Source organism: Pseudochaenichthys georgianus, chromosome 21, assembly GCF_902827115.2.
Source record: "Pseudochaenichthys georgianus chromosome 21, fPseGeo1.2, whole genome shotgun sequence".
Classification (NCBI taxonomy): domain Eukaryota; kingdom Metazoa; phylum Chordata; class Actinopteri; order Perciformes; family Channichthyidae; genus Pseudochaenichthys; species Pseudochaenichthys georgianus.
In genome coordinates, this window is record NC_047523.1 from 28159182 (window position 1) to 28180847 (window position 21666).

Consider the following 21666-nt stretch of genomic DNA (forward strand, 5'->3'; position numbering starts at 1 on the left):
TGGGCAAAATAATGTATTGCGCACCAGGGGCGGTTCTAGGGGGGCCAGGGGGGCCAGTGCCCCCCTAACACTGCCCTCTGACCCCCCTGTGGCCCCCCTAACAATGAAAAGGTTTTTTTTGTTTTTTTTAAATGTATATTTTCTGGTACTCGGTTTGCCAAAAACCGCAGGATTTTGTTGCTGTAATGTGAGATTGTGCAGACACCCTTATGTAAAGTAGAGATGTAACTGTTCATTGCCTTTATTTTTATATAAATATGGTGTTAGTGCAAACATTGCACTATAACTTAAGCTGAAGCTAACAGTAATAACTATAAGATCTATCTGAAATAAATAAGTGTACTGAAACAAATACCAATAACTGTATTGCACTGTTTTCTTATGCGCAATTACTTCATACTGTCTAGTTCTCTTTTTCGTCCTGCATTTATTGTGCCCCCCTCAGAAAATAACTGGCCCCCCAGTGGCCCCCCCCAGTCAAATTGGTCTAGAACCGCCACTGTTGTGCACCTTGGAGGTGCAGACTCCAACTGATGGTATCTTTTAATTGCACACCCTTTAGAGTATACAATTAGCGTCTGATGTGTTAGGGCTTCAAAAATAATTGTGTATCACAAAAACTCAGGAACTCTGTAGGCCTACTTGTGGAGCGTCACAAACACGCCTCCGTTTATTACATTTTACTCTCTCTCCACAACTTCAGGACAGACTGTGCATGCTCAAACACATGAACTCTCCCCCCAATACTTACACAATCAATAACAACGTAAGAGCTATACAAATTAAAGAAAATACAAAAATTAGCTCTAACAGATAAAACGAGAGAGAGAGAGAGAGAGAGAGAGAGAGAGAGAGAGAGAGAGAGAGAGAGAGACTTCACTGCTAATTACGTGGTCCAACAAACACACATACACACACAGACACACACACCATCTTACCATTACGCAGATAAAATAGCCCAAAGTGGTCTTTTTTCAGCAGACTGTGGTCGCGGTCTTGGAACCCATGATGTGGAAGTCCGATGTCCTTTATTTATCCACGATTGGATGAATGGGAAAGGGTCACATTTGTTGAATGGAGGCCCATTTAAGTCCACAAACAACAATGCGTTGAGGATTCTGGCTCGCAGCCGGTTCCTGGTCTTACAGTCGGTGTCATTACATGCAGAAAAGCTCCTCTCGCACTCTGCAGATGTCGGAAGAACAGTGTTGCTCGCCACTATCAGTCTTTTCAAGGTTTTACCCTGATGTTCCTTGCCTTGTTGTTGTAGTTTCCAGTCTCTGAACTCACTGACAGCTTCAGTTGCGGACTCTCCGAAAAGTTTAGCAATCTTCCCCACCTCACTTTCTCCAAACAGAACAAGCTCCGCCCTCTCTTTTGGCCAGACGTGCTGATCCATAGGCTTCAACATAGTTACCAGCTCACTATCGGGGAGACACCTGGTGAGGTTATCAATGATTGATTGGTAAAATTGGGACTTCTTTACTTTAGGGTTAGTTTCTTTAATATCAACCCCTTTGAACTGGCCGCTTGTTATGCCCGCTTTGACTTTTAGTTCAGGTTTCCCATCGTTGTCCTTCGTGGCAGAGAGCACCTCGAAACGTCTGATGTAGCGGCTTGCATCAACCAGGGACGTGTCGCGTTTCTGTAGTTTCAGGGAGAGACTTTGTAGTTCACGTAACACGTCTTTCATTGTTGCTAAATCAGTGAGGAATCCAGTGGATGTCAGATGCTTATGTAAACCAGTGTACTTGGCTTTCTCTGCACTTGGCTTTCTTTGATTTCACTGGGTCCGTGGGAGCTCAGGCCCCGCTGTCACTGTCACTACCCGATCTTCAGCTCTGCCCGATCTGCAGTGCGCATGTGCGAGATGGTCCGCTATATTGGACAACTCCGGACGGCAACCCAAGGACACTTGACACAGTGGCTTTTGGCAAAGCTGAAAAATAAAACTTGAGAGAAATGAGTTATTGTTATTACAACGTGACTTCACTATTATTTAACAACTCTTTGTATGGGGTTCTTTCATTTGGGGTTAAGTACATTGTCAGAATAAGTGAGAAAAGGATTTAACTTCTGTTAGACAGCCATATGCCATACATTTTTGCATACATTCACAGTAAATATTTATTCAGTATGATAGCCGTCTAACAGAAGTTAAATCCATTTCTCACTTATTCTGACAATGTACTTAACCCCAAATGAAAGAACCCAATAAAAAGAGTTGTTAAATAATAGTGAAGTCACGTTGTAATAACAATAACTCATCCCTCTCGAGTTTTCTTTTTGAGCTTTGACAAAAGCCACTGTGTCAAGTGTCCTTCTTGGGTTGCCGTATGGAGTTATCCAATATGGCGGACCATCTCGCACATGCGCACTGCAGATCGGGCAGAGCTTTTTTTTTTTTATAAATGTTTTATTGAACATTTTTAAAACATACAAAAGCTCGGTGAGGATATCATCAACTTGCAACTCATAAGTGCAAGACATTAATTCACAATAAGACAAAAATAATACATCCAATAAGAGCCAGGGGGAGAGAAAAAAGCATAAAGGCACAAAAACATTTGAGAGGCATTAAGCTTACTTAAAATAATAACCATTTGGAAATATCATTGCAAATCTTTATAGACATGTTACAAGATTGTATTTTCCTAAGGGACAGAAAAAAGGACTTGAACTCGTTTATGAAACAGGGAAAGGAGGGCTTGCCTCCTCTGAATGTACTACAATGTAAATGGTATTTACCCAAAATAATAATTATATTTACCAAATCAGATATGGGAGAATCCAAATTATCAATATAATATAAAATGTGATATATTTTGAAGGCCGGAATGTTTGTTAATTTAAGTAACAACCAATCTCTCACATTCGACCAAAACAATTTAGAAAAAGGGCATGAGAAAAATAAATGTTCCAACGATTCATCAGATAAATTACAAAAGGAACATGGTTTAAATCTTGAATTTAAAAAAGTAGAAACCGGGTAGATTTTATGAACAATTTTAAAATGAGTTTATTTTTGCTTTAGGAGAGATAGGCCATTTTATAAAATAAGATAGAGCTTTTTCCATTACAGATAAAGTGTCTAAATCGGTCTCTTGTGGAAATAAGCCTCTGTTCAAATTGTGAAAAATGTGGGATTAGATTAATTAATAGATTTGTTATTCTTAAGAGTATCGCCAATAAATTCCAAACTAGGTAAAACTGATACAACATTTGAGTACAGTAAAGTATTATGAATCATTTAAATAAGTGGTACAGGAATTGCTTTACAGATTTTGTTATAATCTTTAGCAGTAGGCTAAACGTTATATTGTATTTCGTTGAAACAGACAAAACATCTAGCAGTTTACCATTGCAATCTAGTAAATCACTAACAAACAAAATACCCCTCTCATGCCAATCACTCCTAAACAAGGATTTTCTGTTTATAATAATCACTCTATTGTTCCATAAAGTAGATCCATGAGGAGAAAAATTGTGGGTAGATCGGGCAGAGCTGCAGATCGGGTAGTGACAACCATGGATGTATAATAAGAACCGGATACAGCATGGGAGGAGGGGCCTCATTCACTCCTATGAGAGTTGCTCATTGGCGCATGATGATAAAATGGCCCAACTTTTGAGAGAGCGAAACGTCACAGATTCCCCGGCATGCCTGAGAAATACCCGTATGTGCGCTCATAGGGCATGCGCAACTTTAATCAAAATGCTCGTTCACATCAAGCACGTCAATTTGCGTGTACGTAACAGCACCACGCGTTCATGACAGCATGGTAATGATTTGTTATTATGATGGATTTGATATTAACGAGGCGGCAGTTAGCAGCTAGTGGCTAGCTAGTAATTATGCTAATGTCTACATCAATCGTTATGTACTTATATTATGCTGTAACAGGATCTAGTGATATCCAAGCAACAGAGCTTCATTTAGCATGAAAGAAATATTGCACTGTGTATATATATATATATATATATATATATATATATACAGTGCAATAAGCTTCTTAGTGCAATAAGAAGCTGCAGGGACTTTAATCTAACGTCGGTAATATTAACTTTATTTAATACAACATTTACGGTACAATATTTAATCATACAGCCCATGTAGTATAATAATGAATTGCAGCAAACATGTGCAATATATCCATTATTACAGCTCCGTGGGATGGCAGTTGACGATATGGGTCCGTTCTCATTGTGCATCCATGGGTAAAGATAAACGCAACTCACATTGGTTTCTCATACAGCATCTCTGCAAACTACATGTATTGTATTCACTGAATTTCACTCTCTGCCTTTAACGGCTCGTTGTAGCTCCAGCTCCCACCCTCCCTGTGAGCACAGTGTGCTCTGATTGGTCGGGACCAAACCTGCTGAACACGTAACATGAACGTGCCGGGCGGCGCGGTCCTGTGGGTTAGATGCACGTTCATAATGGGGAAATAACTCTCAGAATAACGTTATTAGCACATTTTTACAACTTGAGGAACGAATGTTTTTAATAAGGGCTAGACAAATGTTCATACTGGGTAGTTTATTTAGTTTAAAAAAAAGTATCCAACGATTTACAGATCACTCTTTCCACATGTAAGTCAATGGGAAAAAGTGTTTCCGGGCCTGGCAACCAAACGGAAGTGTAGTACCGCCGTTTGGCCATCACGAATATTTTCATCTGAGTCCGGCGCACTTCCTGGGGGCTTGGTAGTGACACCCTCCTTATGAGAGCTCAGCTCCCATTGGCTCCCACATAACTCGAACCCTGCTTACAAAAATCCCTCGTGGGTGATTATGGCTGAAGGGAGCTGAGAGGGTCATTTCCTGTTTTGTTTTCTGGTCGATGTTTTCTGACAGCCGTCTCCTCGAGGTCACCTGCAGGAGCCTCCTGTGGTCCAGGAAGGAGGACGGACGTTTGTGTTCACCGAGGAGGAGTCTGTTGGTGGACTTCCAGTAGCTGCCTGGCCACCGCCTTCTTTCTGCTCCCCCCTCCTCCTCCTCATCCGCTACTGCAGCAGCAGCCCGGTGCCTCCCGGATCCATGAAGGAAGCCCCTCTGCACGGCACGTCCCCTGCCACGATGGGCCGCAAGCTATACACTGCGTTGTTGTGTTGATAATGAGATATTTCAGTTATCAAATATGAATCATGCATTTTATATTTCTGGCCACTTTGCTCGTCAGCATCCTTTCGCCTTGGCTTCATCTATCACTAGCGTCATCCGGTATGTATTGCAATAGCCTGCTGGCTTTCTTTTTTGCTCACTTTCATCTTATTAAATAGGCGTTTCACTTTATGTGCCGGGCTAAAATAACATCTGAAAATGTACTGCGGGTGCACAACATCGTGTTCCCCCCCGCAAAAAAACGATATTTGATTTAATATGCGGCATCTATAGCGTGATGGTGCATGGGACAGATTACAGCATCTCAGCATCTATCGTTGAGCTCTTAAAACAGATAGTGCTTTTTAGTATGTTGAAGTATCACAGTGAATTAACAGTGTTTTTTTTTTACTTTAAGTGCATTGTATTATATGCTATTGTTGTCTGAGGCTGTTTGGATTTATATTGCAAAATACACACTACATTAATCCATCTGATGCAGAGTTTTTGACTTTGGCAATGCACAAGTAGCCTTACTGAAATGAAGCTATTTATATTCTGTATTGTAAATCAACCGTATGTGGTTGACTGTCAGTATACGATAGCATGTAACCATCTTCCTGAACTGTGTCCTGAAGAATCGCAATGACGCCGGGGCCACTTTCCTCAATTGTCAATGCGTTTCATGAATAAAGCATGACATTTGGCTGTGTAGGCCTATGTGTTTGTCAGGTTTTTCATGTATGTGCGGTGGCAATTGTCTTGCAGATTATCAAGGAGTAGGGGACAAGGTTGAATGGGACGCAGTGCCAGCCTCGCCAGAGCAACAGGCAAATGCAGCACCTGCCACAGACAACACAACCCACCATGCAGTAGAGCATGTGATCACCTACCCCTCCCGTTTGATATACTACCTAAACGAGGACTCAGAGAGTACTTACCATGACCTGGACACCCGGATCAAAGACCAAGCCACAGACGGGCAGGTAAGTCAGCAAGAAGGAAGGGTGGGGGAGAGTGATTGATACTGGGATGTGGTCAGAAGTAATTTCCTCGAAATACCTTGGTAATCAATAGCAGGAGTGTTTCACTTAATAGCATGCTGTGTGGCCAAGGCTTTGAAGTTAGAAGTAAGAAGCAGCACATTACGGTTTATGCATTTATAAACTGGAAGGATGCCAGAGCCACCATGCTAAAGCTAAAGGAAACCTTTTCTTCCAGCTTTCCCACTTTGCATTACCATCTGCCATGCATCTGTCATCAGTGCACTGTACTGTGGAGGATGTTGAAGGTGGACCCTAGAGGATTTTCAGTTTGTAGACGACCATAATCGTAAACTTTGCATCATCTCTAATGACAACTCTCCTTTACAGCCGGTCCACCTCGCTCAAGCCAGTTTCCAGTTAGAGGCCTTTGGCTCCAGATTTGCTCTGGATCTAGCATTGAACACGTAAGTCCATCTCATCTTATCCAGTAACTAGGGCTGTTGTGAGTTTGTCTACAATGTTGTCATTCAAAAGTACTACTAAAAATATAGTCATCTAAGTCCAAAACAACAAATGAGTATCCCTATACTAACCATGTTCATATGGTTTCAGGTTAGCTAAAACTTGTGATTTTAGATGTAGTTAGCTGGTGTTGTCATTAAAGCTAAACTCCAGATGTTGACCCCTATGCATGCACAGGGGGCTACTGTGGCCCGTTTTTTTACTTTTCTATCTGACTCAGAGACATGTTTGTGAAATTATTAATTCCCTGAATATCTACAACAGAGGTGGCAAGTGCAAAGTTGGCACCACTCATAGAGTCCTAATAGCAACATTTACGAGAAGAAAACCGATTAAGTAAACCGGAACTTCCCTTTAATCATTAAAAACGTCCATATGTGTGGCTGAAGTTACAGTGAGATAGATTGATCTGTTTTTTACAACAACGTCTATCCTCTGTCAAGGTCATGTTGACAGCAATGTGCAGATGGTTGAAAATTGCAGTACGTCAGTATTTTCATTCATCAGGGGGTTAAAGAGAAGCTGTGTAAACCTTCCTGCCACAACAGATCCACACTTGGACTCGCCATATGGATATTATAGAAAAATACTGTAAAAAAGCTTTTTAGAAATGCATAATATGAAAGCTGTGATTTAGGATTGTATCTCCTATCGCAAGGCTATTTAGTTGTACTAAATGAAGGCCTAGTGTAAACTTAATGAGCTTTAGTAAGCTTATTAAGAATAGAGTTAGATTGGATATTAGAAAGATTCAAAAAGCATGCCAGTAAGTACAAACTAACATCAAACATAATATATCACTAAACATCATTTTTTACTATGGAAAGATCAACACCCTCATAGGCGACAATTACATTTAGGCTTAGGGCAGGGGTGTCAAACTCAAGGCCCGGGGCCAAATCCGGCCCGCGACTTCATTTTATGTGGCCCGCAAGAGCTTGCAAAGAATATAATACATTTATTATACGGTTACATGCCACTTTACAGAAGCAGGTTGCCCATAAACTACATGTCCCACAATGCATCTCATTTTGTGACATGCGCACTGAAGAGACTTATCTAGAACTTCTGCTTTCAAACGTAGTTAGTTATTACCCTATCCGATAATAATCCAATTCAGAGGCAATAATGTAATATAATACATTATTTTATATATATATATATATATATATATTATATATTATATATTATTTATATAAGTATATTTATATAGTTACAACCGGCCCTTTGAGTGCAACCATAATGCTAATGTGGTCCGCGATGAAATTGAGTTTGACACCCCTGGCTTAGGGCATCACACGCACGACACGTGTGATTCCCATCTGTAGATGACGTTTGTAAATGATACGCACTATTATATGTCAGATCAGTGATTAATGCAGCGCCGGTCGGCGATAATGTAATCATGGAAACTGTAATTGAATAGGTCAGCGCCCTAGTTTCTAGAATCCTCATTTCCAGAGTGCTAAAGGTATTTTATTTCAGCATCCAGACTACTAGGACTATTTGAGAAAAAGATCTGGAAACACAAATATTCATCTTTAATGAGGTTTAATCGGTTTGCATCAGAACCTGCAGAGAGAAAGTTAGTCTGTGGTGTTTGATCACTGTCCCGTTTGGAGACACGATGCTCTTGGACACTCGATGCTATTGATTTGCTGCCTTCTCAAAATAGCCGGTCTACATGTGTGAAGGCTTAATGTTCATGTGTACAAGGACTTTAAAATGCTTATTGAATTCCATGTCCTTTAATGTGATTCCAAGCTCGATTCTGTAACATAATATTGTACATTTATATTATCTGCATGGTGGAATGCTGTTCTTTTTTGTTATCTACTTGCTGGTATTCTGTGTCTGGTTGCTTTATTTAAGTTGGAAATATGATCACTTCAGCAAACAAAAGTAATTATGGAAGGTTTTACAGGGTTGGACATTTTGGTTCTTGCTAATAGCTGTAGTAACACAGTGTTGAAAGGAAATTACTAGTAGTTTGAGTGTTATTTCAATGCCACTGTAGGAAGTGCAGATATCAGCAAGCAACTATCCGCAGTGAAGTGTGTGTTATTGTGTAACTGTACAAGGTTAGATAATATAGGAGATACTCCAGGAATTCAGGGAGGTTTTTAAACGAATGTAAGCAGAGTGAATACAGTCACACTTTCTAGTGTCCATGTAATGATTGCAGCTTACGTGAAGTAGCATGGAGAAAGATACATGTACAACGTAACCCTTGCCATGTCACTCCCATCTCACACATTCACACATCATGTCTAAAAGATGTTGTCCTGTACATTTATCACACATCCAATGATCCCCACTTAACAGAGGAGCAACTCTTTGCAGCAGCAGTAGAGAGGGTTGAAAGTGTGACCTTGATTCCCAGCTGTTTGCTTGTTCTGTAGGTTATCTGTGAGATACATGAGCTAACACAGTGTGTGCCTTTTTTGTGTGAGAACAGGGGTTTGAATTCTGCTTGGTGTTGTAGCTGCGACAGTACAGATCTAAATATAGATACAACCTGCCAATGAGTGCTACTTTACCTACTCACCTTTTACTGTACCTGGATTGCAAATCAAGGTGGCCGTTTCTTTCCACTCAAAGACAAGTCAATTGCAATAAATTGATATAATTGAAACAGAAGGGAAAACTACTTCTTCAGAGCATCTATATTTATTTAGACTAATTATTTACATGTGTTGGAGTAATGAACATTATTAAGTGTCACTACTGCATTTGATCTGGCGCCAGACAAAGGAACCTCTTGCAGTTTTTCTGGGCCTCGCCTCTGTCTCGCTGCTGCAGTCTCCCGTGAACTGAGAGACCGCAGTCCAGGCCTTTCTTCTCATGGTCTCCTCACACTTTCACATGCATCACAACGCACACACACTTCGTTTCACTCGTAGTGCCTTTACTCCTCCATGCTCTGCAGTGCTTCCCACTCACACACTCATACGAACACCGATACACGCTTAAGTGTGGCCCACTCTCCTGGCCCTGCCTCATCTGTTTCCCTATTAATAGCCCCTCACTCAGGAATCTCTCATAGACGGCGCTCATACCTGGACTCTCCTCTCATAATGGTCCACAAATGTCACTCTGCTGGTGTTACAGCACTAGATCCATCACTTCTATCTGTTTTATACCTTTTTTTTGTTGCTGTGATGACACTACATGTCCATGGAGAGGAGGAGTTTTTTTTTTGTTCAAGGTTACTCTGGGGACAAAACGCTATTGTGGCAGAAATGACAGTCTCTTGAAGTCAGCTGTCGGCTAACAGATTGAGTGTGTTAAATGGTGAGGGACGCTGACTCAGATAGAGGGACCTGCCGGGAGGGTCGCTGTGTTCAAGGTGAAGCCGAGGCCTTGAAATCATTACAACATTAGGCGTCATTGGCAGCTTTTTAGAAAACATTATCTCTTTCTGTTCCTGTTATGAGAGCTGTTCCTCAACCAGTGATCTAATTTTGGGACATTTGAGGAACATGTCCTGTCCATGAACTCTTGTAAAATGTAGTTTTCGAAATGATTGTTTCAACTTCTCGGTTCACTTGGTTAACTCATGCCCACTTTGCTAAAATTGTGAGGGAACTGCGCATCTTGTTGTAGCAGTATTTATTGTATAACATGTGTCATAACTTTTCCTGAGGTTAGGCAACATTTAACGTATTTTTCGCACTATTGAAAAGCCATTGGAGTGTTTGTGCAGGCTAATCCGGGCACAGTGGTGATGAGTGTTCTTGTTTAAACGCCAACCAAAGCACTACTCACCGCTAAGTGAAAACCACAATATGTGAGTCACAGGAAGTAAAGGCAGACAGACTTGTTTTTTATTGTCGCTGCATCACATCTGTCCACATTAACCAAATACAATCTGTGTTTTACAGTGACTTGCTGTCTTCCGATTACGTTGAGATCCACTATGAGGCGGGGAAACCTGTTCTTTCTAAGGTAAACATTTTTTTTTGTGTGACTAAAATGGTACAGGACACATCCCTCTTGTTTTGGAGTCTTTGTTCTCTTTCGCTGCTGTTTTTATTTTTACACTGTCACGCAAGTTTGACGGTATATAAAAGACACAAATATGCTTGGTCTCCACTTTAGGTTATAGACTTTGAAAAAAAAGACAGGAAGAGATGTGAGTGCTGATTTCCTGAAGTCCAGTTTCACCTCTTATCATCAAACCTATTGAAAGTTGGTTATCAAATCAGCAACTGTCATGTCATCCCCATAACTACAATTACACCAAGGCAATCTTGTATGCAGAATAAGAAAAATAACTAATTGTACAGCAAAAAGAGATAGGTAGGTAGGTTGATAGATGGACTAACGTAGGTTGATTAAAATGTGATCGTACAGAGGAAAGAGGAGATGGAAAGCGGGGGGGGCAGGTTGGGAATGAGAGCTGGATCCGGCTGCTGCGGCTGCTGCTGATTCAGGAACAGGGCTGGGCGAGCTGTAGCTGAATCAGCAGGGTTTTGCTCTCCTGCAGACTCCTGCTGCTGGAGCTCTGGTCACATGACAAGGGAGAGAAAGCCCTCTGCAGTATCAGTGCAGCGTGGGATGGGGGGAGAGAGAGAGGGAGAGAGAGAGAGAGAGGGAGAGAGAGAGACAGGAGAGAGAGGGAGGGAGAGAGAGAGAGAGAGAGAAAGAGAGAGGGAGAGAGAGAGAGAGGGAGAGAGAGAGGGAGAGAGAGAGAGAGAGGGAGAGAGAGGGAGAGAGAGAGAAAGAGAAAATATCCACTGCTCACCCTGCCTGGATCTGACAGCTGAGTCATTGATAGTGCCAGGACCCATCATTGCAATGTTTTAACTTCACATCTTAACAAGCAAAGACCTCCTGCAGAAATGCGTTGCTAATGTACTAAGCCGGCATCTGTAAAACAAGCTGTTACCTCCTCTGAGATGTTAGAAAATTCCAGCGCATGATCATTAAGTAAAGTATATGACATATTCACTATGTAATGGTGAATCATTACTGTAGGCTCAGTTCTGTGTGTGGTGCTGCCAGGAATGCTGCTTAAGTTAAAGGTGAGTTTTTCTGTGATGCTGCATTAGCACTGTGTCTTCTTCCCTCAGGGCGGTGAGCACTGTTACTACCACGGCCAGGTGAGAGGGAACGATCACTCCCATGTGGCCTTATCTACCTGCAACGGGCTGCAGTAAGTGAACAGCAGTGTTGTGTGTAATCCTTGCCGTGTTCAGAATATTTCTGGATCCACTCATCTCTGGTCCTCAGCTCCTATTGACTCACTATCGACTTCTTTCTCTCTCTTTTTTACTCTCTCTGCCCGGCAGCGGGATGTTTGACGATGGAGTCTATGTGTATCTAATTGAGCCCTTACAGCAGACTCATTCAATCGTAAGTTATTCCTTACGCAGAGAAACTAAATATGTAGCACACTAAGGTTACCATCTGCTCACCTCCACCTCGCATGCAAAACAAGCCTCAGCTGTTTACTGATTTTTAGATTTTCTACTGATGATAAGCTAATCACTCTAACATGAGTAGTCAAGTAAATTTTCTCACGTTCTAGTATACAGAATTTTGCTTTAATCTTAACTTATTTTATTGCATTGGACATGTGGTTATGTTGAGTCTTGTTATTGTTGTTTTGTATTAGTTTCACTAGTAGAACTGGGTAATCTAGTTGATATCAATATCAGAACAGTAATGTATGACTTCACTATGCATCGTAGTATTTCAAGTTTATCTAAAATCTCATCAAACTGATGTCCAAAAAACTTCACTGTAATGCATCACATGAACCTAAACTCTTCATATGTGAATAGCAGTACATTTTGCAATATTTATATATACTTTTTGGAGAATATGCTTGTTCACTGTCCTGAAGAGTTAGATGAGAAAACATTTTAATATCTGTTGGGTAAATATGAAGCTACAGGCAGCAGCCAGTTGGCATAGAGACTTAAAGTAGAGGGAAATATCTAGTCTGGATACTAGTTCTGGTTTAAAAAAACCGAAACATTTTCTAGTAGAGATAACATCCAATAAAGTAACAAGATGCCTATAATCCACAAATGCTGCTTTGTGGATTTGTCAACTTGAGACGATACCAGGTTACCCGTTTCCCCTGTGTTCTGTCTTAATGCTAAACGGATCTATCTGTAACCTCATATCAAGCAGTTTTGGATTTCTGATCAATCTCTCAGCGATTTACACATGTTGTTCTCGGCCTGCAGGATACAGCTGCAAGGCCTCATAAACTAAGAAGAACAGCCTCTATTCAGTGGAATAATGATGTAGAGGAACAGGGTGAGTGTTTCCTTCACTGTCGCCACATTTCAAATGACCCTGACTTTAATTTCCGCTGATGATAGTCCACCACAAAGCTCTAAGGTAGCTGTACTAATCTCTGAGGTTGTAGCAATAGAACTTTAAAACAAATTCAATGATTGTTTCAGTTTAACGTTTTATAATGTGTACTTTGGATAAGTCACAAAGGGAATAACACCTGGAGAATTTGCTTTAATTTATTTTACAGTGGTGGTGTTTGTTGCCTCTCCCATGTTTGCCAAGTTGAATGACTCCAGCCCAGCATCTGCACCGTGATTTAACACGGCACTAAAGGGGCACTTCAGGAAAACCATTTGGGATGTTCTGGGTTGGAGCATAATGAAAACGAATCCCTGCGGCCTTGAACTCACGAAAGAGGCAAACCCAGTTGTAATTACATCATAATGTCACTGTTTGCTTGTGTTTGTTCGTAGTTGAGGAGGAGGAGCCGCTCTTCTCAGAACTGGATGACTTGTCCTGGCTGAAGCGCAGGAAAAAGCGAGCTGTAAGTCTGTCCTCTAAGCTAACCCTGATGTACTGTTGTGACAAACTTTAACACAGCCTTGAATTTATTGTTATGAATTAAATAACTTTGCATGACATTAAATGGTTCAATGTTTTTGTTTTGCAGATGCCTCGCAATGTATTTGAGGAGATGAAGTATTTGGAGATCATGATTGTCAGTGATCACAGTATGGTATGATACTCATATCTCTCATATGTATATATTAAAACAACTCATTCATATTTTAGGACCTACACTGCTTTTTTTCCCACAAGAGGGACCAGTGAATGTAGAATCGTTTATTTAGTGAGCATCATTAAATCACTACAGCTGATTTATCTTTGTTCTATTTTTTTGTGCCTGCAGTATAAACGACACAAGACCAAACAGCACACAAGGAATTTTGCCAAGTCGGTGGTGAATTTTGTGGATGCTGTAAGTAAAGTCTTAACTTGTTTTTATATACAACGACTAAGAATGTACATACAAAAAATGAGTTGGCTCTGGGAAACGCAAAATAACTTAAATCACTAAAATAATATGTTGAAATGTAACCATAATAGAACTTTTGCACTTCATTGTGATTATGAGGATATTATGCCTAACAGTGCTGGAAGAAGTTTGCCTACATTTAACTTAAGCAAAGTAGTAATCCCACTCTGTAGAAAAGTCCCGTGTATCAGATTTTCACTTGAGTAACAAAAGTAATAAAGTCAAATATAATAAGTATTTGTATTAAAGAAAAAGTACTTGTTGGCCAGAATGTTCCTATTCAGAGAGTTATATTATTATATAGATCAAACTATTGGCTTACTATTATTACTGATGCTTTAACACATAGCATAAGTTACATGTTGTAATTGTTTTGCTGATGTATTACTAGTACAGCAGAAGACAGCCTTGTGTTTCATAATGGAGTACATCTTTCTAACCCTGAGTCGACCCAAAAGTTGTCTTTTCTTATGTGTTAATCTTTATATTGTGAAGGTGTTTGCTCTGTGTTCTTGTCACATGCATTAACACACCCTGTCCTCCTTTTTCCCAGAGTGCTGCATCCCCAGATTAATATTCACACCCAACGTTGTTCTCCTATCCCTGTTGCCGCTTTCATTCTCTATCCTCTCTCCCTGCCTTTATTATTCTGGCATTCACTGCACGCTTCAATGGCAGATCTTCAAAGAGCAACTTCACACACGCGTGGTGCTCGTTGCCGTGGAGATCTGGACGGACAAGGATCAGATCCCCGTCAGCGAGAGGCCGCTGGAGATGCTGCGGGATTTCTCCAAGTACCGGCAGCAGAGCATCAAGCACCATGCCGACGCTGTGCACCTCTTCTCGTAAGTTATTCATTTTCACTTAATGTCTTTGCATTGCCCTTACTTCATACAACATACAACACAAATACACATATGAAAAATAATAGTGACATAGTGATGGCGTAACCCTTAGTTTATTACATTTATTTACATATTACCCTTTTTACATTGCACATTTTGCATAACTCGGATTAAATTCATAACAAAATAAAATAAGCTTTTTCTGCATATCCTTTTGAATTGTATGTTTTCTTTCATTTCTGTTATGTGCTATTTTCAAATATAAATACAAAGAACAGATAAATGTTAGATATCAATTCGTTTCCATTGGTTTTTTTCTCTGATGGAAGTGTATTTTGGTTGTTTTGCTGTGTCTTCAGGAGCAAATTTGTACATCTCACTTTTTGAATCTTCTGTGATGTTTTTTACCTTTTCATCTGTTGTTCATGTCTGCCTTTTTGTTTTCCTTTATTTCTGTAGAAATGTGACCTTCCACTACCGCAGGAGCAGCGCAGCATACTTTGGAGGCATGTGTTCTGGGAGCCGAGGAGTAGGCGTCAACGAGGTAGATTTGCTCTTAAACACTGTATCTGTATCGTAGAGAGTGACTGCAGGTGAATAATCTCGCGCCTCTGCTGTGTCCACAGTACGGCAGCACCTGGTCCATGGCGGGGGCTCTATCCCAGAGCCTGGCTCAGAACCTGGGCATCCAGTGGGACCCCCCATCGAAGAGAAGTACACATGAACACACACAATGTCACGTTTTAGCTAGTTTAAAAGAACGTAGGGATGTCAGACTATTCAGAGCCAAAATCACAACGTTCCCATCATCAAAATGACAAAAAACATGTTTTCCTCTTGTTGTATATACGACTTAGCAGATAGTTATATTGGGAGTTACGGAAGACAAAAGACAAAGGGGTCTGCCAAAGGATTTATGATGCCATGAACTAAGACTTTGGAAGGTTTTTTTTCAACTTTTTTAATGTTCGGTAGACAAAGGGTCTCAATTAAACTGTCCACAGAGAGGTCTGTGGTTTGACCTGAGGCATCTTTGTTCTGGATTTGTGCTTTGACATCAGAAATTCATTGGCATGACTGTTTCAATTACAACTTCAGCATATACAACAAAACTGTTGGCATGGCTTGATCCCTCTAGGCATAAGTATAAGTATATTTTTGGTTTTGTGTTAATTCTGAAAAGCACATTAATTGCCTGAATATTGGTCTGTACATTTTTCTGTAATCCACTTTAGAAAAAGTGTCATTTAAGGTTTAGAAATCTCTGGAACACTCTCCCTGCGGAGATTCGCAACATCCCCACACTTGACGCCTTCAAAAGGGCCCTCAAGTCCCATCTGTTTGCCAAGGCTTTCGGCCCCCAATCGATCTGTTGTTTTTTCTTTCTGACTTTTGTTTTGTTATGTTTGTTTTTTTCCCTACTACTTGTAAAGTGACCTTGGGTCCCTTGAAAGGCGCTATATAAATCAAAGCTATTATTATTATTATTATTATTATTATTAAATGTAAATAACTATCACTAAAAGCAGGAAATGTTACCTATGAAACAGCAAAGTGCATTTTGACTGGGACAAACTGTCAACACTTCTCTGTGCCTAACAGATGGAGAGATGACGGTCTTAGAAAAAGTGGTCCAAGAGTAGATTTTCAGCCCGGCTTGAGAAGAATGACTCATGCCATTAGCTTTAAGATCACAGTTCCTAATGAGGCAAAGTCAGAGCCGAACAGCTGCCATGTTTGATACTCAACCATCAGAGGGATTATTTTATGGCCCCCAAAAAACTGGCAGAGCTGGAGAAGAGGTTGAAGTGAAAAATAGAAATACTCTGATGAAAACTTAAGGATTCAGGTGGTAAATCCACCAATTAAATCTGATGATTTTTGATATTTTAAGGTAGAAATACAATTAATTTCATATATTGTGTATAATATAACCTTGAATTGGAAACCTGTGTATCTCTCTGACTCTCTGTTTCTGTGGCTCTCCATCCTCTCGTTCCTGTTTGCAGAGGAATGTGGTTGTGTTGACCCGTGGGCTGGCTGCATAATGGAGGACACTGGGTAATGCCTCACACACCCCTGAGACACACACACACACACACACACACACACACACACACACACACACACACACACGTTTACACAGAAGAGAGGGGAAGTGGCACAATTACAGATGCTTGTTTACTGTCATTTAATAATGTAGTCACCGCACAGGGAGGGTTGGAATTAAAGCAGAATTAATGTTCTGATTAAAAATCTCTGTCCAGTGTCAACCCATTTGTTTTGCAGTGTTACACAACTGTTAACCCGCAGTCACTAAGAGAATACTAATCATTAACACCTGATACAGATTGCATATTAATGCAAGGTGTAGACGGGATCAGTAGGATATTATCAAAAAGTGTTATGTACCAGGAACTCTTTTACAGTGGGCAATACATTCATGCTTTCTTTAAAATCTTAATTATGAATTGTCCTTGTATCTGCTCACAATGTTTTTGTTTTATTTACATCCTTAGTTGTTGATGAATTGGGGAAAAGTCTATGCTGCCTCTACACCTAAAGTTATCAGTTGTGATTTTAGTGGCCTCATTTGTATTCAAACTGATCCGTGCCATCTCTCTTTTTATATAACATTCTGGCAGTATTCTTACAGTGCTTTAAAAGTCCTAAAATGCATTGAATTTAGTTTCTTTAGAAGGTTTAAAAAAGGCTTCCATTTCATTCACAAAGTTCTTTAATCTTCCTGTTTTTGGCAGTCAAGTTTTGTATTTGTCTGCAGACATTCTAAGACTTTAAGTCTTTAAGTAAAAGTGCACATTTTAGTTTTTTTGTGGAGATCACAAAGATCTTTCGCAAACACTGTCATAGCTCCAGCAGCTCATCATCTCATCATGGGAACGTTTCTTTAAGCACAACACTTTAGCCTCTTATCCAGGTCTAAGTTGCATTGATTACATTATTAGAAATATAGGAATGATTATGTATGGCTAGAGAGTCAACCTATCAATGAATCAATCACATTTGATTTATATATCCCAAATTACACATTTGTCTTTGTACAGGATACTTAAATACATTAGACAGTAACATCACGAAACAGGTAAAACCATCAAATAATATGAGTTAAAGGTCTTAAAACCTCTTAAATGTAACTCTTATCATTGTGAAGAATTAGTATTGCATATGATAAGACAAGATATCACACACATGGCATCCCACAGTCTTTTGGACCAAGCTTCCTCCCTCACAGTTCTGGTTAATTATCACCTGATGTTCTCTCTCTTCAGGGTCCAACACCCACGGAGATTCTCCAAATGCAGCATCACAGACTACAAGGACTTCCTTTTGAGAGGTGGAGGCTCATGTTTGTTTAACAGGCCAACAAAGGTAAGACACTCACATGTTGTCCCCACCTGTCCTGAACCTCGACACCAGCTCCATCCTTTACACTGTCCTGTCTCCTTCTGTTCTAGCTGTTCGAGTCCACAGAGTGCGGAAATGGCTTTGTGGAAGTGGGAGAGGAGTGCGACTGTGGAGCGAGAGCAGTGAGTATATTTAACTTCACAAATTCAGGTCTGTTTGTTGTCGTGTTGTTTGTTCAGATGGATGAAGCTCTTCCTGTTTATTTTTAAGGAGTGCTACAAGGACTGCTGCAAGAAGTGTTCCCTCGCCAACGGGGCGCACTGCAGTGACGGCCCGTGCTGCAATAACACATGTCTGGTATGAGTTTGGTCTTTTTTTTTACAGCACAACATGTTTATATAGTATTTATTTATAGGATTATATTGTTTAATTAATCCAGCATCACTGAAATAATTTCCATTTATACTTCTTTAATGCATTTGCAGAGTTATTATATTCAATTAACATGTATGTCTTTGGGCATCCTAGAATAATATGATCAATCCAATATGCAAAACAGTTAAACACATACTTCATTGAGGTAAAAAGAATATACAGTAGAGTTAAAGAAGATCAGATGACAAAATCCAATTACAAGTAAATTACAATATACGTACGGTCATGTTAAAGGTGGATTTAAAAAAGCATCAGTGTTGACATTAGTTCTCAATAAGCAATGCTTATAAAAAAAACACTGATATATGGTTGATAATATGGTTAAAGGCTCTCTTCAAATCTCTTTACTTATATTCCGAAAGTATTTATTTGCCAGAAAGACACAGTCACGAAAAGTTAAAGATTAATTTGACTGATAGCATTGACATTATTGTTATAAATCACATATTGTAGCAGCTATTATTTTTTACATCTGACTTTTATCTTCTCTTTTTTTTACCAGTTCTATCCACGAGGTTACAGCTGCCGCTATAATGTGAACGACTGTGACATCTCAGAGACCTGCTCTGGGGACTCTGGACAGGTGTTGTTGTGTTGCGCTGTGCACATTTGTTTCCGTTTCACACTGTTCATTCCTTGTTTTTCCGTGTTTATGACAATGTGCATGGCTAAGGAGAAGTCTTGTGTTTTAACTGTTTGCAGTGCCCTCCCAATCTTCATAAACAAGATGGCTACCTCTGCCAGGTTAACCAGGTACGCAGAGTGGTAAAAAGCAGCAGACATGAATCAGAAAAGCAGCTTTGGAGCAGCTGACTGAACATATATTAACATTCTTTCTCTGTCTGAAGGGCCGCTGCCTCAACGGAGAGTGCAAAACCAGAGAAAGCCAGTGTAAATACATCTGGGGATCAAGTAAGATCAACAATTATTTTGACTCGCATTATCTCTTGTGTTGTGAGTGTTAGAGTATCATCACACAGAGACATCTAAACAGACAATTCACGCCTCCTTTCTTTCCTTCAGAGGCTGCAGGCTCGGAGAAGTTCTGCTACGAGAAGCTGAACACGGAGGGCACAGAGAAGGGCAACTGTGGGAAGGATGGAGACAAATGGATCCAGTGTAGCAAGCAGTGAGTTTCAAATTAAGACAAATTAAATTATCAATGGAATTTTCTCTGTACATGTCAGAATGATTTCTATTTCAACAGAGGATGGGCTTTCTTAGTTTTTTTTACTGACAAAGAAGGAAAGTGATGTTATTTTGAAATCAACCAATAGAGGGCCACAGAGGGAACATTGTGTTCCGAGACTTAATCCCTAAAAGCATTTCATATATTTTAAGAACCTATTACTGGACCACAAGATGGAAGCTGCTCATTCCAATAAAACGTTTTTCATCAAGTTGTATACTTCAGGGTTGCTGCAGTGTTAAGCTGTCATCTCAGTGCCTTCGCCCATAGATTTGCAATTGGAGCTTTTTCTGTCATCACATTTTCATGTCCAGCTGCGTGTTTTGGCAGCAATGCTCTCTGAATACACCCATGATGAAAACCAGAGCCACTTTTTAACGTGAAAATGCTTTCTACAACTGAAATTTAACAGCTCACTGTGAGATGAATTGAGTCACATCAATTCATGTATACAACAGATTTGTTAAATGAAAAAGTGAATGAAAGACAATTCTAGAGACATTTGAAACAGTACTTGTTATGACCCGGCTCAAAAGGCCACAACAAAAAGGAGACACACCATGTTGACGGTTAACAAAATATGTTTATTTAGGACAAACAAATCAAGTCAAAACCAGTAAAGTATGAGGTGTGGATGTCAGTGGTATCAGTAATGTAAATGCAGGGTGAGGATTGTATGGACATGTATGTGTGTGAGAGTGTTGAATTTCACAAAGTAAAGCAACTGAAGGAACTCATAGTATACTCATAGTATACTCAACAAAAAAACCGGAGTGCCTGCAGGGAAAAGCAGAGAGCACAGACAGGAGCAGAGAGGCTTTAAAATAGCTGCAGAGCACCAGACCCAGGTGCCCTGAGTTACTGCAATCAGTGCAATCAATGCAGCCAATGCAGCACAGACATAGAAATAGAACGATAGTTACGGCTGTAACTACGGTTCTATGAGTCCCGGATGACCGCCAGAGGCGGTGCTTTAGCACTGGATATGTCCATCGCGCGCATGCGCAGCTCGAGTACCAATAACAACAAAGTCACCTGTGACCCACGTGACACCGGCTACATCAGCCGGTGTCGACAGAGGATCTGTTCCCAGAATCTTCTCGCGAGCACACAAGAATTCTGAGTGACAGGAAACTCTGGCGGTCATCCGGGACTCATAGAACCGTAGTTACAGCCGTAACTATCGTTCTATTTCGTCCCTACTGACCGCCAGAGGTGGTGCTTTAGCACTGGATGACCTATACCAACCATGTCATGAAGAATCCAAGCACTTACTCACCTAGTTGGAAGCAGCGGAGCTTGGCCACAAGACCACCCCCAGGGGGTGAGGAGTGGCGACATTGACCCGGTAGAACCTGGAGAATGTGCCAGAAGACGCCCATGACGCCGCGGCGCAGATGGTCTCCAGGGGCACCCCTCTTAGGGCAGCCTCTTGTAGAGTGGCATCTGGCCCCTGATGGCGGGGGGCGGCCACTGGCCCCATAGGCACATGTGATGGTATCCACCACCCAGTGGGACAGCTGCTGCTTCGAGAGAGCACGACCCTTCCTAGTGCCGCCATGGCAAACGAAGAGCTGCTCTGACTGTCGTATACAGGCCGTAGCATCAATATACGCCCTCAGGGCACGCACAGGGCACAGCAACTCAGGTGTGCCGTTCTCCTGTGGAATGTTAAAGCGTGCCAGCTGGATAGGCCGATTGGAGTGGGCTAGTGGAAGCACCTTGGGCAAGAACGCCACATTCGGCCAGAGGGTGACACCCGAGCCATCGGAGTTCCACCTCAGGCATGTACTGCTTACGGAGAGGGCATGAAGCTCTCCGACTCGCTTCCCTGAGGTTATGGCAAGCAGAAATGCTGCCTTCAGGGACAGCCATTTAAGCCCGACCTGGGCCAGGGGTTCGAAGGGAGGAGATGATAGGGCATCC

General features: G+C 40.9%; 1 protein-coding gene across 4 annotated transcripts in view; it reads left to right on the forward strand.

Annotated features, from left to right (window-relative positions):
- The first annotated feature begins 4691 nt into the window (after window positions 1-4691).
- The window catches only part of adam23b (ADAM metallopeptidase domain 23b), a 29971-nt gene continuing 12996 nt past the window's right edge, over window positions 4692-21666 (forward strand). For 3 of the 4 annotated variants that reach the window (XR_004554290.2, XM_034109842.2, XM_034109841.2), the window contains exons 1-21: window positions 4692-5226; window positions 5875-6092; window positions 6480-6556; window positions 10499-10562; window positions 11690-11772; window positions 11909-11972; window positions 12815-12887; window positions 13343-13413; window positions 13540-13605; window positions 13780-13848; window positions 14584-14750; window positions 15210-15294; window positions 15377-15464; window positions 16760-16811; window positions 18041-18140; window positions 18227-18298; window positions 18387-18473; window positions 19054-19134; window positions 19254-19304; window positions 19400-19463; window positions 19575-19680. Coding sequence is in view for 3 of the 4 variants with exons in the window: in XM_034109842.2 (XP_033965733.1) it covers window positions 5151-5226; window positions 5875-6092; window positions 6480-6556; window positions 10499-10562; window positions 11690-11772; window positions 11909-11972; window positions 12815-12887; window positions 13343-13413; window positions 13540-13605; window positions 13780-13848; window positions 14584-14750; window positions 15210-15294; window positions 15377-15464; window positions 16760-16811; window positions 18041-18140; window positions 18227-18298; window positions 18387-18473; window positions 19054-19134; window positions 19254-19304; window positions 19400-19463; window positions 19575-19680 (1814 nt within the window). In the remaining variant the exon portion in view is untranslated. The remainder of the gene's footprint in view (window positions 5227-5874; window positions 6093-6479; window positions 6557-10498; window positions 10563-11689; window positions 11773-11908; window positions 11973-12814; window positions 12888-13342; window positions 13414-13539; window positions 13606-13779; window positions 13849-14583; window positions 14751-15209; window positions 15295-15376; window positions 15465-16759; window positions 16812-18040; window positions 18141-18226; window positions 18299-18386; window positions 18474-19053; window positions 19135-19253; window positions 19305-19399; window positions 19464-19574; window positions 19681-21666) is intronic. The other variant, XM_034109840.2, reaches the window with a different exon arrangement.